The sequence below is a fragment of the Hyperolius riggenbachi genome, chromosome 7 (assembly GCF_040937935.1).
Source record: "Hyperolius riggenbachi isolate aHypRig1 chromosome 7, aHypRig1.pri, whole genome shotgun sequence".
Classification (NCBI taxonomy): Eukaryota; Metazoa; Chordata; class Amphibia; order Anura; family Hyperoliidae; genus Hyperolius; species Hyperolius riggenbachi.
In genome coordinates, this window is record NC_090652.1 from 253810277 (window position 1) to 253828718 (window position 18442).

Consider the following 18442-nt stretch of genomic DNA (forward strand, 5'->3'; position numbering starts at 1 on the left):
GCACTTTCGCGGTGGGTAGCGGCGCAGCGGCGGCGGCGATCAGGTAAGACATGCAGCTAGCAAGGTGCTAGCTGTGTGTTTTTAAAAAAAAATTATCCAAATCGGCCCACCAGGGCCCAAGCAATCCACCAAGCTGAGCTCGTCCGTAACGCCCAGATGGTTAATCACAGGATATATATATATCTATATATATAAAGTCGGATGTATGTATTTATGTATGTGTGTGTGTATGTGCCGCGATCACGCGAAAACCGCTTGACCGATTTGAACGAAACTTGGTACACAGATCCCTTACTACCTGGGATGATATGTCCTGGGGGTCTCACGGCCCCCCTGCACATGTGGGCGGAGCTACAAACAGCCAATCAGATTCCACCCATTCAAGTCAATGGAAAAAATGTAAAAGGCTGCCATTCTCACAGTATCAAGCCAGAGTCCCCACACTTGGCACAGTTGGTCACTTGGTGACCGAGGTTACAAATCCAGGAAAAGTGGGCGGAGCATAAAACAGCCAATCAAATTTCAGCCGTTCATTTTAAATGGGAAAATGTAAACTGCAGCCATTCTTAGACTGTTAATCGCAGGGTTCTCAAACTTGCCACACTTGGTCACTGGGTGAATGCGATTAAGATTCAAGAAAATGGGTGGAGCCTACAACAGCCAATCAAAATTCACCTATTGATTTTCAAGGGGAATATTTAAACTGCTGCTATTCTTACACTGTTAATGGCAGAGGCTTCAAACTTCCTACAGTCGGTCATTGGGTAACTGGGGTCCAAATTCACTAAAGGGGCAGGGCCACATACAGCCAATCAGATTTCCTTAGTGGATAAACTGCTTCCATTCACACATTTTTGATGCCAGGAACCTGAAAGCTCACAAACTTGGTCATTGAGTGACTGTGTGTCAAGGTTACAAAAAGTGGGCGGAGCCAAAACAACTTTTACTGGGAAAATATAAACTGCAACCATTCTTACACTGTTAATGGCAGGGTTCTCAAACTTTGCACAGTTGGTCATTGGGTGACAGATTAAGATTTTGGAAGGTGGGTGGAGCCTACAACAGCCAATAAAAATTCACCTTTTGATTTTCAAAGGGAATATTTCATCTGCTACCATTTTCTTATACTGGTAAAAGCAGATGCCTCAAACCTGGTACAGTTGGTCACTGGGTGACTAGGGTCCAAATTCAGGAAGGGGGCAGAGCCACAAACAGCCAGATTTGTTTATTTTTCAATGGGAATATACAAAGTATTGATACCAAGGACCCCAAAGCTGATAAACTTGATAATTGAGTGACTGTATGTCAAGGTTAGAAAAAGTGGGCGGTGGCAACAACTTCATTTTTTACATTGCAGGGTACCCAAACTTTACACAATTGGCCACTGGGTGACTGGGATGAATATTCAGAAATGTGGGTGGAGCTTACAACAGCCAATCAAAATGAACCTATTGATTTTCAAGGGGAATATTCACATTGCTACCATTCTTACACTGTTAGTGGCAGAGGCCTCAAACCTGATACAGTCAGTCATTGGGTGACTGGGATCCAAATTCACTAAAGGGGTGGAGCCACAAACAGCCAATCAGATTTGTTAGATTGATTTCAGCCATTCTGTTATTGGCAGGGTTCTCAAACGTGACACAGTTGGCCACTGGGTGACTGGGACTAATATTCAGAAAAGTGGGTGGAGCCTACAGCAGCCAATCAAAATTCACCTTTTGATTTTCAAGGGGAATATTTACATTGCTGACATTCATGCACTCTTAATGGCAGAGGCCTAACATCTGCTACAGTCAGTCACTGGGAGACTGGGGATTAAATTCTGAAAGGAGCGGGCCAAAATCAGCCAATCAGATTTGTTTAATTTCAATGGTGAAATGCAACTTATTGATGCCAAAGCTCATAAACTTGGTCATTAAGTGACTGTATGTCAAGATTAGAAATAGTGGGCGGAGCCAAAAACAACTAACTTTTTACATGGGGAAATGTAAACTGCAGCTTTTCTTACACTGTTAATGGCAGGGTTCTCAAACTTCACACAGTTGGTCACTGGGTGACTAGAATTAATATTTGGAAAAGTAGGTGGAGCCTACAAGAGCCAATCAAAATTCACCTACTGATTTTTAAGGGGAATGTTGAAACTGCAGCCATTCTCACACTGTTAATAGCAGAGGCCTCAAACCTGCTACAGTCGGTCGTTAAAGAGAACCTGAACTGAAAATAAAAAGTCAAAATAAACATGCACAGGTCATACTTACCTCCCGTGCAGTCTACTCCTCAATCTCTTTCTCCTCTCCCGCATCCCATTTGTCCACTGTGATCAATGGAATTCTCCGTCCTCCATTTTAAAAATGGCCATTACCCCATAACAGCTTCCTGCTCATCACACTGTTAAACTGTAATATCGCTCACTTGAGCCATAGGGAAACATGGACATTACCTTGTACAGTCAGTTGTAACTGACAGCTGCTGATATATAACTGACAGCAACTGGTATATTTCAGTTCTGACAAAATACTGTCAGAACTGGAAGTGATCACTGTAAGGAGAAAATGGTGAGCTTCTGAGAGGAACTGACAGTGAGGTAAGTATGTAATATTCATTTGCAGCTACGTCATGTGTTTATTTTAAATAATTTTACTCACTTCAGGTTCCCTTTGAGTGTTTGGGGTTCAAATTCAGTAAAGGGGCAGAGCCAAAAACAGCCAGATTTCTTTGCTGAATAAACTGCTTATATTAGCACAATTTTGATGCCAGGAACCCAAAAGCTCACAAACTTGGTCATTGAGTAGTGACTGTGTGTCAAGGTTACAAAAAGTGGGTGGAGTTAAAAACAGATTTTTCTGGGAAATTGCAAACTGCAGCCCTTCTTCACTGTTAATGGCAGGGTTCTCAAACTTAGCATAGCTGGTTACCGGGTGACTGGGATTAATATTCAGGAAAGTGGGTGGAGCCTAAAAATGCCAATCAAAAATCACATGTCACTTTTCAAGGAGAATATTAAAATTGCTGCCATTTTTGCACTGTTAATGGCACAAGCCTCAAACCTGGTACAGTTGGTCATTGGGTCACTGGGGTTCAAATTCAGAAAAGGGGACAGAGCCACAAACAGTGAATCAGATTTGTTTCATTTAATGGGAAAATACAAATTATTGATGCCAAGGACCCCAAAACTCACAAACTTGGGCATTGAGTAGTGACTTTGTGTCCAGGTTACAAAAAGTGGGCGGAGCCAAAAACAAATTTCACTGGAAAAGTGTAAACTGCAGCCCTTCTGTTTATTTCAGGGTTCCCAATCTTTGCCCAGATGGTCACTGAGTGACTGAGATTAATATTCAGGGAAGTGGGTGGAGCCTATAGTAGCCAATCAAAATTCACCTGTTGATTTTCAAGTGGAATATTTAAATTGCTGCCATTTTTACACTGTTAATAGCAGATGCCTCAAATCTGCTACAGTTGGTCATTGGTTGACTGAGGTTCAAATGCTGGAGAGGGGTGCAGCCACAAACAGCCTATCTGATATGTTTAATTTCTATGGGAATATACAAATTATTGATGCCAAGGACCCCAAAGCTCACAAACTTGGTCATTGAGTGTTTGTGTGTTAGGGTTAGAAAGTGGGCGAAGCCAACACCAGTCAAATACATACCCGGACAACGCCGGGTCATCAGTGGGTGGAGACAAATACAAATTTCACTGAGAAAATGTAAACTGCAGCCATTCTGTTAATGGCAGGGTTTTTAAACTTTGCACAGTTGGTCACTGGGTGACTGAAATTAATATTCAGAAAAGTGAGTGGAGCCTACAAAAGTGAATCAAACTTCACCTGTTGTTTTTCAAGGGGACTATTTAATTGCTACCATTCTTGAACTGTTAATGGCACAGGCCTCAAACCTGGTACAGTTGGTTATTGGGTGACTGGGGTTCAAATTCAGAAAAGGGGGTGGAGCCACACACACCCAATCAGATTTGTTTCATTTCAATGCAGATTATTGATACCAAAGACCGCAAAGCTCACAAACTTGGTCAGTGAGTAATTGTGTGTTAGGGTTAGAAAAAGTAGGCGACGCCAACACCAGCCAAATACATACCCGGGCAACGCCGGGCAATCAGCTAGTATATATATATATATTGGCTGGTTGCCCGGGTATGTATTTGGCTAGTGTTGGCTCTGCCCACTTTTTCTAATCCTAACACACAATTACACAATGACCTAGTTTGTGAGCTTTCTGGTCTTTGGCATCAATGATTTGCATTGAAATGACATAAATCTAATTGGCTGTGGCTCCACCCCCTTTTCTAAATTTGAACCCCAGCCAATGACCAAGTTTGTGAGATTTGTGGTCTTTGGCATGAATAATTTGCATTGAAATGAAACAAATCTGATTGGCTGTTTGTGGCTCCACCTCTTTTCTTAATTTTTAACCCCAGTCACCCAATGACCAACTGTACCAGGTCTGAGGCTTGTGCCATTAACAGTGCAAGAATGGCAGCAATAACATATTTCTCTTGAAAATCAATAGGTGAATTTTGATTGTTTTGTGTAGGCTCCACTCACTTTTCTGAATAATAATCCCTGTCTCGCAGTGACCAACTGTGCAAAGTTTGAGAACCCTACAATTAATAGTGTAAGAATGGCTGCAGTTTACATTTTCCCAGTGAAATTTGTATTTGTCTCCGCCCACTGATGACATGGCGTTGCCCTGTTATGTATCTAGCTGGTGATCGCCACAACCCCTTTTCCTAACCCTAACACGCTAAGTTTTAGCGTGCGAACGGCGCTATGCGTCGCACGTTAAGTGTGGTATGCCATTGAAATCAGTGGCGCTTCGCCCGCTCAGTAGTTAGTTTGGTAATGAAATTATGAATGGTGCTTACATTAACATGTGCGGTACTGTAACGTGGTGCGCGCAAAAGTCTTACGCGCGTGCATAATGAAATATACAGGTAGTCCCAGGTTTATGAATGCCCGACTTACGAACGCCCCGCCGATACGAACGCCCACCGACCCGCCGCGATGACGTCACGCAGTCGGGGACTACGTCTTCTGCTGCTGTTCCGAGTGCGAGTAGGCGCAGCAGAAGCAAGATAGGGGAAATCTTACCTGTTCCATGCCGGTGTAACGTCCCATCGTGCTGCCCGGAAGCTGCGTGGCCCGTCCTCTCTCTCTGTTCACTGTCCCCCCGCCGGCATCTCATGAGTCGCATAATGACGCAATCAGGAGAAGCCACCTAGTGGCTGCTCCTCCTGATGTGTCATTATGCGACGCATGAGAAGCCGCCGGGGGGACAGTGAACGGAGAGAGAGGACGGGCCACGCAGCTTCCGGGCAGTACAATGGGACGTTACACCGGCATGGAACAGGTAAGATTTCCCCTATCTGGCTTCTGCTGCGCCTCCTCTGCTTAAAGAATAGGGACAAAGGTGACAGGAGGAGACAGAGGACAAAGGAGAAATGAGGCACATGGGAGACACACAAAGGAGACACGGGGCCAGAGATGAGCCAGAGGGGGACACTGGAGGCACAAAGGACAGAAATGGCACAGTGTCCTGACTTAAGAACGGATTCAGGTTAAGAACATACAGTCCCTATCTCGTTTGTTAACCGAGGACTACCTGTATACAGTAATAATTCAAGCTATACATTCCGCTCGCGTGATCTGCAGTGACGTTGCGTGCTCAGTATCATTATCACGTGAAGTCACTGCAGATCACGATACTTTGGGCGCGAAGGGCTTGCGCGCAAATCTTTACGCGCATGTTAGCAAGTGCAAAGCGGCTTTTCACTGCCGTGAAGTGTTAGCACGGCTTTGTGAATCGAGCCCTTAATGACCAAGTTTGTAAGCTTTGCAGTCTTTGTCATCAATAATTTTCATTGAAAAGAAACAAATCTGAGTGGCTGTTTGTGGCTTCACCCCCCCCCCCCCTTTCTCAAATTGAACCCCAGTCACCCAATGATCAACTGTACCAGGTCTGAGGCTAGTGCCATTAACCTTGCAAGAATGACAGCAATGAAATACTTCCCTTGAAAATCAATAGATGAATTTTGATTGGGTTATGTAGGCTCCACCCACTTTCAGATTATTACTCCCAGTCACCCAGTGACCAACTGAGCAAAGTTTGGGAATCCTACCATTAACAGTGTAAGAATGGCTGCAGTTTACATTTTCCAGTGAAATTTGTATTTGTCTCCGCCCCCTTTTTGGTTATGGGAATAAAAAGTATCCTATACTTTATTCCAGGTAGTGTACTATGTGTGTGCCAAATTTCATTCAAATCCGTTCAGCCATTTTTACGTGACCGAGTAACAATCATCCAAACATCCAAACTTTCCCATTTATAATATATTATGGCCCATATGCAATTTTTTTTCTCCTGAGTTATCTCCTAGGAGACAGTTTTCATTTTCACTTTAAAATAACTTTTAAGCATTTTACAATTGAAAAAGTACATAAAAAAAACCAAAAAAAAGTATTTTCTTGCTTACTGGTGGCTTAAAAGGCATTTTATTGACAGGTTTAAAAATATCACCTAGGAGAAAACTCAGGAGAATATGCATTTCACTTTTTCTCCTATGTTTTTACAGGTTATAGTATGTTCTTACACGTTTTTACATCCAAAATGTTAAATAGAAGAATTTTTTTTTTTTGCACCCAATTTGGTATTGTTTTTAGATACGTATTTCTGTATGTGATTGTTTAAAGTCTATAACTGGTATTTCCTATCCCTATATATTCCGTATATATAAAACTTTTTTCAGCATGAAAATGCATAGTTATGAGTAGGATGGCATCTATTGTACTGACTGTAAAAAAAAATCGGGTTACTTTGGATGTTTTATATGTAAAGGCCCCATATTGACTTTGGAAAATGTGATATACCGTATCTATATACATATTTTTTTATTTCAATCATTGCGTATGGACATGTGTATTGTTTTGTTTTGCAGTTGGACATGTATTGCTTTGAGTATGGACTTGTGTATTGTTTTGTTTTGCAGTTGGACGTGTGTATTGTTTTGCGTATGGACGTGTGTATTGTTTTGTTTTGCAGTTGGACATGTGTATTATTTTGAGTATGGACATGTGTATTGTTTTGTTTTGCAGTTGGACGTGTGTATTGTTTTGCGTATGGACGTGTGTATTGTTTTGTTTTGCAGTTGGACATGTGTATTATTTTGAGTATGGACATGTGTATTGTTTTGTTTTGCAGTTGACTTGTCATCGGAGAGTAAAGAAAACCAGTGGATGGGTGTCAGTGTTCAGAGTCAAGGGCCAGGAGGCAAAATTATCGTATGTATTAACAAAAAATAGAATTATGTACAAAGACAGCAAAACAGTGCAAAATAAGAGCTAAAAAAACTGGACTGGGTTGCTTTAAAAAGGACTGCTATTGGGTTTCTGAAGTTTGCAGCCCTCTGTTTGGGCATATCAGAGCATAGTATGGAGATTTTAAAGGTTAGGGCCTCTAACCCCATTCACCCCATATGAAGACTGTGGCAGTGATCAGGGTTGATTCCCTCTGGTGCCAGTTTGAGGTCCAATGCTGTACAGATGTATCACTTGCCTAAAGACTAGCGACAGATAGGTTACTGTGGAGGCGGGGGCTAAGGATCAATGCACGTTACACGATGGAGTGGTAGGGGTGAGTGGGGTGAGGTGTTCACTCAGGGGTCACTAAAGATCTGGCTTGCTGGATCTAGAGGCAACATCAGGTGGCTGCTGTATACACACTAGAAACACGCTAGATTCTCAGCCAAGGCGTCCGCTATCAGCTGTCCTGCGGAGATTAATCTAGCGTGTGTATGTAGCTTGAGTTTAAAGGAGTACTGTAAGGGGCTAGGGGGAAAAAGAGTTGAAGTTACCTGGGGCTTCTAATGGTCCCCCGCAGGCATCCTGTGCCCGCGCAGCCACTCACCGATGCTCCGGTCCCCGCCTCCAGTTCACTTCTGGAATTTCCGGCTTTAAAGTCTGAAAACCACTGCGCCTGCGCGGCTGTGTCTTTGCTCCCGCTGACGTCACTAGGAGTGTATTGCGCAGTCCCAGTACTGTCTGCGCCTGCGCAGAACACTCCTGGTGACGTCAGCAGGAGCGAGGACACGGCCGAGCAAGTGCAGTGGTTTTCCGACTTTAAAGTCGGAAATTCCAGAAGTGTACCCGGGGCAGGGCCAGAGCATCGGTGAGTGCTTGCGCGGGCACAGGATGTCTGCGGGGGACGATTAGAAGCTCCAGGTAAGTTCAACTCTTTTTCCCCCCAACCCCCCTACAGTACTCCTTTAAGCTTCTGCAGTCAGATGCATACACTCACAGCAAGACCTTCAAGGGTGACTCCAGCTTAGTACAAAAATCTTCAGCTTAGTACAAAAATCTATGAAAGGTAAGTCATTAGACACGTCATTCTGCCATAAAAGCAGACCTCTGGTGTAAAAATAAAACCTAGATTATCAGCACAGGCAGCAGAAGCTATAACAGAGTAGCGGGAAAATGTCTAAAAACTTATTAGGCATGCCACTTACTTTTGTTGGTTAGCCACGTCACCTTTCTGAAAACCTGCCATGGCCGTTTTTTCTGCCTTTGCAAAGACTTCTCAGATATTGTGTCATCTGTGGGTGGGAGTTGCCTCATAGTGTAGCCTGAGGGGTACTCTGCTTCTACCTGTGCTACTGAACATCTCAAAGAAGAGAGGTGAGAGAGTAGTGCAGGGCCAGCATATCTCAGAGAGAGGTGAAGACAAAAGTAGTGCAGTGCCTGGCACAGTAATGTTGCATTGGAGAGCTGCAACAATACTCCTCTGCTGGTTATTAAGGTAGTCAGCTGTTGCTGCACTCAGTTAAAAAAAAGAGGGAGAACAGTCATAGTAAAGGTCATTCTGGCTCTTTTGTATTTCACAATTTACAGCGGAGGTGCAGTTTAAATAGCACACACACACACACACACTTTGGTGTACTTAAAGTCTGCACATAGCAGGAGTAAAATATATTACATGCCTTATGCCACATTCTGATATTTTTTGTAGACCTATAATAAGAAGTGCTTGTTTTGTTTGTAGTTTAAAATATCTCTCCAGCAATTTACTCATAATACTAGTTATAGATTTCAGGAATAATTTTGGTTTGGATTATTCCCAGAAGACATGAATCAAGTTACATAAAGATGAGTATTTAGACGAGATCACAGCTTGTCTGCGAGGTGTAAAATACCATTTAAGCGTCATTTCCAAGGGCTTTCCAAAGTGAAACACAGTGTGAGACCTTAAGTAAAGCTCTGGAAGAGAGATCCCACTGAGATTCCTTAATAGAAATGTTAAGTTCCTTTCCAAGATTGTACATGGCGAGGAAAGGAACAGCGCTACTTTAAAACAGATTGCATCCTTATGACTTCCTGCTTGGTAGGCTACCTGCCTTTCCAAGATTGTATTTGGGGGTATAATATCAGTCTTTCTTTCTTTCCTTCCTTCCTCCCTTTCTTCATTTTCCCATTCTTTCTTTTCCATGACATATACAAAAAAAAATGTCCCCAGTATCACACACCAATGGGGATCGCCTGATGCCAGATACATGTGCTTGCCGGCAAAAAAAGCACAAACCTCCAGCTATTGCTGTCCACTTGGATTACGGAACATATCTCCCTGTGCTCAGATTACCATGCAGCCGGAACATAAGCAGCTTTATAGGGCTATTAAAGGGACGCCGAGCAGTGCAGAAACTATGGGAAGATGCATATCATTTTAAAGCTCTCTTTCCAATGATATAAAAACCGCCGCCCTACGCCTTTTAGTTTTCGCTATTCTCGCAATTGAAATTGCCGCGGCCGCAATTTCGATCGCGAAAATAGAGAAAGCTAAAAGGCGTAGGGCGACGATTTAGGTGTCGTCAGAAAGAGGAGAAAGAGAGCTTTAAAATGATATCAATCTTTCCATAGTTACATTGTATTACACAAGGCGACTTTTTCTCAAAGTCAGCAACTCCATTCAGCAGAAAAAGTCGCCCTGTGTAATACAATGTAACTATGGAAAGATGGATATCATTTTAAAGCTCTCTTTCTCCTCTTTCTGGCGACACCTAAATCGTCGCCCTACGCCTTTGATAGTGAGTAGCAGTTCCTCTGTCCAACTGTCAAAATAGTGTGCAAGTGGGTAGGGAGGCTGTCCGACATCTTTGTATCGATCCTTTCCAGGGAGTGCTTTTGTAAAAAAGTAAGGCACTACTGTGACCCCCTATGAGGAAATGGACTAGTCCATAACCTGCCAGTTCTGTCAGACATTTACTACCTACGGTAAGTGACAGCAGCATAGCAGAAAAATAATTTATAGCTCATATTACTCTGGGAGAAATGCAATTCTTATATGTATGTGTACACATGTATTTAAATTTTACTTTTTTGCGACCTTTAAGCCATGATAGAGAAGATGTCGCATTTAATCAAAGCATGCATTTCGTAAAGATTTGTTTTAATAAAAATTTCATAAAATCAGCAGTGAGCGGGGATGGTAGACTATTCACGTTTAACGTTTCTCCATTCACTATGCAGACCTGTGCACATCGATATGAAAGGAGGAGATTTGTGAACACCGCGCAGGAATCCCGAGATATCACAGGACGGTGCTACATGCTGAGCCAGGACCTCACTATTTCCGATGACATGGACGGAGGAGAATGGAACTTCTGCGATGGCCGCCTTCGAGGCCATGAGAAATTTGGGTCCTGCCAGCAGGGAGTGGCTGCCACATTTACAAAAGACTATCATTACGTTGTGTTTGGAGCCCCAGGAACATACAACTGGAAAGGTATGAGCTTTAGCTGTGTGTGGATGGAAATGTCCAATATATCCCACCAGAGCAGTCCAACATCTGTGATCACCATCACGATACAGACAGATGGAGGCTTTTGGTATGTAAAGATAAATCTGTTTACCTATTGCACTAGAGTCCCTATTCAAATGCATGCCAGATATAAAGAAGAGTTTCGGAAAATCCCATTGCCCCCGTGTATCTGCCAACGCACATGTAAACAATAGCCACGGTTCAGTCACACGTTGTAGCAGGTCTGTGGAGTCGAAACAATCTTTGGGTACCTGGAGTCGGAGTCAGTGGTATCATGAACTGAGGAGTCGGAGTCAGGTGATTTTTGTACCGACTCCACAGCCCTGATAAGTATAAGACTAAAGAGTCAGAACTATTTTGGGTACTTGGAGTCGGAGTCGGTGGTTTCTAAAACTCAGGGAAAAAAGGCCAATGTCAGACATAGTCCAACACAGGTTTGGAAAGGGATAACCTGTCTTTTTCGCTGACATGGACAGTATGCCTAAAGGTGTTATGTTAATACTTAATGCTGGCCATACACTAGGCCGATTTCTGCCAGATCGACAGCAGATTCGATCACTGGGATCGTATCTGCTGTCACATCGTTCCCGCTACACGCCGAATTTCGATCCATTTCGTCCGATCCCGTCGATCACTCTGTGCGGAAAATTACCGTCGATCGCCCGCGGGTAGGGAGCACGTCGCTAGCGGCGTTCGAGTGCCCGACGACCGAAGCAATAGAGCGGCAATACATTACCTGCTCCGCCAGCGCGACTGCCCCCGGTCACCGCTGCTCCGTCTCCGCTCTGGTCTCCGGGTCCGGCATGCTTCCATTCCTCCTGCCCGGCAGGAAGTTTAAACAGTAGAGGGCGCTTTATTGTTTAAACTTTCTGCCGGGCAGGAAAAAGTAAAGCATGCCGGACCTGGAGACCAGAGCGGAGAAGACAGTGCAGACCTGGGGACTGGAGTCGCGCCGGCGGAGCAGGTAATGTATGCAGGGGGGGGGGGGGAGCGGTGGCAGCACCACCACAACAGATTGTGAACGGTTTCAGGCTGAAATCGGTTCACAATCTGTTTGCAGTAAAGGTAGCCATACGATCCCTCTCTGATCAGATTCGATCAGAGAGGGATCTATCTGTTGGTCGAATCTGATGGCAAATCGACCAGTGTATCGCTACCTTAACTTATCAGTATGTTTTGTATATGTAATCTTAACTCAGGAATATTATTTATATGTGACTTTATGGATTCAGTAGCTGATTTATAAACCAGAAGACCACATCAAGAACTTTCAAAAACATGCTTGTTCCTTCCTCATTGCCGCTTGGCCTGACAAAGACAATTGAACTTTTTATGGGCTAGTGTACTTTTCATATCAGTTTGCTTTTAGTTTTTAGTTTTTACTGATGGCTAACACAGTACAACACTCTACTGCTTTTAGTTTTCCCAACTATTCTATTGAATGGCAAACTGATCTCAAACGGAAGTCACACTTATGCAACATACTGTAAGACTGCCAACAGTCTAAAGACAAACAAGTGAAACGTGTGAGTTGGTTCAGGAGCTGTACACACATCACATGTTTGTCCATTCTGGCCATTAGCTATCAGCTTCTGTGACTTTCATCTGATGCCTAGATTGATATGGTTCGTACTGTTCTATTATATTCAGTATCGTGATATTATTATAGAGAACGCAGATGGGCAATTTCCAAATATATAATTTGACCTGTAGGCAAAAATCAGGAGGTGAAAGCTGCCCCTGCTACTATTTTATTTAAAAAAAAAAAAAGCGCCCATCTCTTTCGAAAAAAACCTTTTGTCTTTTTTGTTATTATTTTTACAATTAAGGTGACTCTGTAATGACAGGGATATGGAGGCTGCCATATGTATTTTATTTTACACAATTCTTATTGCTGCCCTGTTACTCATTTGTCTTTAAAGTGTTTTTACAGTGACTTATAGCTTACAGTTAAAGCAGACCTTATCTCAGAATTTCCTTCCTTTCATGCCTATATATTGTTTTGTTTAAACCCACATTCTTTATTTCTGACTTACCGTGTTTGTTTTACTACGGTTGGAGAACTGGAACTGGATTTTTCCAAGTAACTTAGGCTGGTGGCGGAAGTTTGAAACTTTCATCCTGGTCGTATCAAAAGAACATTAATAGGGCTGCCAAAAAAAGTACTGTAGCTGTGCATCTACAACCATGTGCACCTACAGTTATATTTTTTAATAAGTCCAAACTGTCCTGGTAGGATATTTGCTGTGAATAATGCTTGTGACTGCAGCAGTATAAGGAATGGATCACTTGAGCGTTCGGGCAAATCATGTTTCAGCTGGGGCTAAACGCATCTCTGTAAATGAGCAGAGAAGCATTTGGCATTGGTTACCGTTGTTTGGCAAATGTGTCACATTTTGACTCAGAACACGGAAGCGCCGAGGTTACCTGACCCTGGATGCTACATGTAGCACCCAGAGAAAAACAGGGTGATGGTAAACGGTGTGATCGAGTGCAATGTTTGCTCAAACAACGTTAAACGATCGCGTGGGTGGCGGCTCTTAAATGAAGAGCATCGCAGCTGTCGTTTAGCATCGTTAAAACGCCTTTGTGAACCGGCCCTTATACACAAATTCTTAAAAGTCTACATCCTTGATTATTTTTTTGCCCTCCCTCCCCTACATTTTTGACTGTGTACCCCCACGTCACGCCTCCCATGCAGTCATCAGTGACAGGAGAGGGTGAGTGTCACTAGCACAACACTGTCTACCAGAGATTACTGTGGGACACCAGGCTGTTGCGGGGATGCCCGCCTCCAGAAGCCAATGAAGACATTGTCAGACATGGTCAGAAGTACCAGCCATTGATGGAACGTCAGGGTCCTGTGAATGAAAACAGGTGGAGAAGGGCATATAACCATAAATCACTGAGGGGGAAGTGGTGCAAATTTGAATGAATGCAAATAAAAGTGTACCTGACCGTTAACTAGTTTTGGTGTTGGAATTTGGCAAAACTGGAAGGAGGAAGCTTTGGAGTTGAGTGACATGCAGGCAGTGACCTTCTCCCGACCCTGTTTGCTCGTTTAGTGCTGAAGAGCTGTGGTCGGGAGACTTCTGTTTTTTTAAATCGGCTCTGCTGAATTCAAATACCAACACTTCTCTTAAAGAGGAACTGTTGTGAAAATCACATAATGAATAAAGTTGCTGATTTTTTACAAAATTCACTTATACATTATTTAGTTCGTGTTTGTCCATTGTGAAATCTTCTCCCTGATTTACATTCTGAAATGTATCACTAGTGATGACCTCTTTAGTTCTGCCAGGTGATCTGTACGGAATGTCCGTTACTGAGAGTTCTGTGCACAAAGGGACATTCTGCTTGTTTGGCAGCTGGAAAGAGCTATTTCCCAGAATGCAACAAGGTTCACAGACTGCAAACTGTCAGGACCATGGTCATGACATCAAACTGTGGGAGGGGTTTCACCATAAAATCAGCCACACAGACCCACCTGATGGTCTATTCTAGAAATGGTAAAGATTTCTCGTGAGAAAGGGGGTGTCGGCTACTGATTGGAATGAAGTTCAAACCTTGGTTAAAGTTCCTCTTTAACCTTACATCATTGTGATATGAGAGAGGAAAGGGATTCAAACTTCTACCACCTTACAACAAAAATTTGTTAAAGTTCTTGGCCACCTTTGCTGGATCACTTATGGTCTGCGGTATTCTTTAACCATATTAAATCAACCACATTGCATCGCACCTTAATTTCCTATTTTATTTGATGGCACTTGTTACATGTATTTCACCTGTTTGGTTTTATAATTCTGCTCATTTCCCATGACTTATTTTCATTTGTCATCTCATTCATTCAGGGATTGTGCGGGCAGAAAACAAAAATAGCTCAATGTTTGACCTTGGAATATTAGAAGATGGTCCATATGAAACTGGTGATGAAGCAAAACTCAATGCTGACTTAGTACCTGTCCCTGCTAACAGTTATTTAGGTAACAAAAACCCGACTGATCAATCAGCTTATCAACAACTTTACCTCACACAAACAGAATTTTTTTTGTACTAAAGGAATGAATGACAATGTGATGAGTTATTAGGTAGTGTACATGATTATGAAATGGGCATTTGTAATTATCAAAACTAATGTAATTACAGTATGCAGTTTTACCTCTCAGAGAGGTTGTTTGTCTTTTTCCTTTGGCCTGCTACTGGGTAATTGTCACTCACATACATACAAATTGACACTCTGTCATACACATACAGTACATACTAATAGGGTGCCTTATCTAATTCCCCAGCTCATTAAGAATACTTGTTCAATTGGCCAGCTGTTTGCACAGCGTGTGTACCACGTTTGTGTTTTGAAAAACGCTTTTGCATTCCATTGAATGAGAATTGTGGCAACATTGATGCGATCCTATTTCAAAATTGTGGCGTTTTCGTTCAAGTGTATGAGAATGTGTTTTTTAAAACGCAAATGCTGTGCAAAATGCTGGCCAGTGTGCCTCAGCCATCAAATACTAAATACGCTATTAGGAATACCTAATGGAAGTTCAAGGCGTTTTTTTAAGGCGTTTTAGCTACATAGCGAAGAGGCTTGCAGAGCAGGCCCTGCATTAGACAGCCTTGCTAGGGGCTTTCAACCTAACACTATGTAGAAGTGTACTAAGACAATACAGCCTGAAAGTGTCCGTTAATTATATAATCTTGGTTGAGTGTACAATCTTACCACTTCTATATAATATGAGGGACTGTTCACAGTATGTGAACTCAGTTTTCCCTTTTACTACATAGATTTGGTAAGATTGTACTATCCATGTTGTATTATTAGTGTGCACTTTAACCTAAAACCTTTTGTCTCTTTTTCATTTGCATATAGCAAGGAAGAGATAGAACCTCTGCAATGATGTTATTATATCAGACTTGGTTTATGGCTTTCAATCACTCTGTGTTGCTTTTATGGGTATCAAAAGACAAAAAGTGGCTGAAGACCTCAACAGGCATACAGACCCCAAAAAATATTCTCTGGATCCAGGATAGGTTTAAACCATTGTTGGAGTTTTGTTGCAGATCGTGACAATGTTGGGGAAACTGCCCTCACTATTTTCAATCCTGCCCTTACCAATTTGTTCTTTTTCTGTCTTTTCACTATTGTAAATACACCCAGGTCTCTTGTTCATGACTACCATGTCCAGCACTGATCCTGATCAGTTTCTGTACAAATCTGAACCCCCTAAGCCCCGGGGGCTGAAAACCATAGATGTCAACACTAATAGCTACTTAGGTTTGTGGATTGTGTCGGAATGGTTTGGTGAGACCACTCATGAGTCATCATCATTCATGGCCTTGGCTAAGGCTGAGATCACCAACCGCATGAGGAATTCACCTGCATGCATTTACGTGATGACATTTACATGTATCATCACCCCACGCATTACGTAATTTGAAAGAAGACCTAGTAGGCTAAATTTTATTATTATTATTGGATTACTTATATTACTGAAAGCCAATGAAGGTATTGACAGAGAGGGGCAGCAGATGAGGAAAGTTGGGAAGCGTGAAAGGATCAGCAGGAGGAGTAGGAGAACAGTAATGGGATTGGCAGGGAGGGAGAAGAGATAAGGAGAGTTGGGAGAGGTGATGGGTTTGGTAGATGGAGGTGGCAGAGGAGGAATTTCGGGAAAGGTGATGGGATTGGCATAGAGTAGCAGATGAGGGGTAGTGGGAGAGTGGTTCTTGTATGAAGCAAGTGAATCACGTGCTTCAGGGCGGCAACAATTAGAGGGCGGCAGGAGGGGGCTCCTCTCCCCAAATATCTCCCTCTTCACACTCCCCATCACCCCCTCCCTAGATGCGTGGTGCCGCTTCACTCACCTGCTCTCAAGGTTCCAATGATGGGGTCTCCATCCACCCATCCTATATCATTGGCTGAAGCGGCGCCTCATGTGCTAGGAAATATGAGGCGATGCTGTAGTCAGAGAGGAAGCATGACTTCACGTTTGGCTGGTGAACTCATCACTAATCTGCTGAGAACGGATGAGTGATGCAGCGCACACCCGGCATCCTGGGGATCAGAGCCATGATGCCAGCAGGGAGGAGATGCTGTTTTTAAGGAAGCAAAGAGAGGTAAGCCCAGTGCCTGCAATGCACAGCCTGATGTGTCTCTCCTCTCCGCTTTACACAAACACATCGGGGGGTCCTCACAATGTATTGCTTCAGACGCCAAAACGTTTAGAACCGGCCCTGGGTAGTGAATGGGGTGATGGGATCGGCACTGAAGTGTGGTGGGCAGGGGTGGTGTGATTGACTTACAGGGACATCACAAGAGTAGTAATGAGATTTATTGGATTGGGACAAAGGCAGCAGACGATGGGCGATGAGATTGGTAGACAGGACAGGAAGGATGCAGGATTTAAGATTGATCACAGGGTTGAGAGTCGAGTAACCTGAGGTGAGCACAATGTAGTAGTGTAGGGGGAGAGATAATAGAGGTATGCACTTTAATCCTGCACAGGACAGGAAAGTAAGATATGACCACATGATTGCGACCAGTCATTCCATTCAAATGATCAAACTGATTCTATAGACCTCCATGAATGCTCCCGGATTTATATCTATGTAGAATAAATTAATTGTTTTTGGCAAATCTGATTTTAGAGGGTGGAGTGCTGTGGAAAAACTTAATTTTGAGAGTAAAGTGAGATGCTTAAAACATTTCATGGGATCAGATCAATATACATTTTCCTTTAGTTTGTTTACACTGTGTTTGCCCGCAAAACATACTCTACGACACATTCATTATTACCACATTTATTATTTTACCAGATGCTTGATATTTGTTTCTTACTATTCCCTGTGTCCTTGCTTCCAGGTTTTTCATTGGACAGCGGTAGAGGATTAACTTCTAAAGACGAAATGACCTTTGTATCAGGAGCCCCCAGAGCCAATCACAGTGGAGCAGTTGTGCTGCTGAAGAAATATCCACCCAATGAAAGGATGCTGTCTCCAGAGTTTATATTTGATGGGGAAGGCTTGGCCTCGTCCTTCGGTTATGACGTGGCCGTTGTGGACCTCAACAAAGACGAGTAAGATGTTTGTCTGTTGATATCAGTCAAGTTGGCTGTTGGAATTCACAGAACTCAAGATACAGTTAGCTAACCTCTCCAATGATGCAGGCTTTGTTATTGATCATGTGGTCAACGGTCATACAGATCATGTGATTATCTATTCACTTTTCATCTTAAAGGGAAGGTCCAAGCAAAAAAAAAAAATGAGATTCACTTACCTGGGGCTTCTACCAGCCCCATGCAGCCATCCTGTGCCCTCGTAGTCACTCACTGCTGCTCCAGTCCCCCGCTGGCAGCTTTCTGACCTCGGAGGTCAGGGCCAAATTGCGTACATTTTTACACATTCCCGCTAGTGCAGGAACATTAACACATACATTTTTACGCGTTAGTGGTGAAACGCGTAAATTTTTGTTCCTGCACTAGCTGGAATGCGTAAAAATGTATGCAATGTGGCCCTGACCTCCGAGGTCAGAAAGCTGCCAGCGGGGAACTGGAGCAGCAGTGAGTGACTACAAGGGCACAGGATGGCTACATGGGGCTGGTAGAAGCCCCAGGTAAGTG

At 43.1% G+C, this 18442-nt stretch overlaps 1 protein-coding gene across 3 annotated transcripts in view; it reads left to right on the top strand.

Moving 5' to 3' along the window:
• ITGA6 (integrin subunit alpha 6) overlaps positions 1-18442 on the top strand; it is a 130508-nt gene that overhangs the window by 50468 nt on the left and 61598 nt on the right. For all 3 annotated transcript variants that reach the window (XM_068245525.1, XM_068245526.1, XM_068245527.1), the window contains exons 3-6: positions 7215-7294; positions 10532-10787; positions 14675-14806; positions 17686-17899. In XM_068245525.1, coding sequence (XP_068101626.1) covers positions 7215-7294; positions 10532-10787; positions 14675-14806; positions 17686-17899 — 682 coding nt within the window. The remainder of the gene's footprint in view (positions 1-7214; positions 7295-10531; positions 10788-14674; positions 14807-17685; positions 17900-18442) is intronic.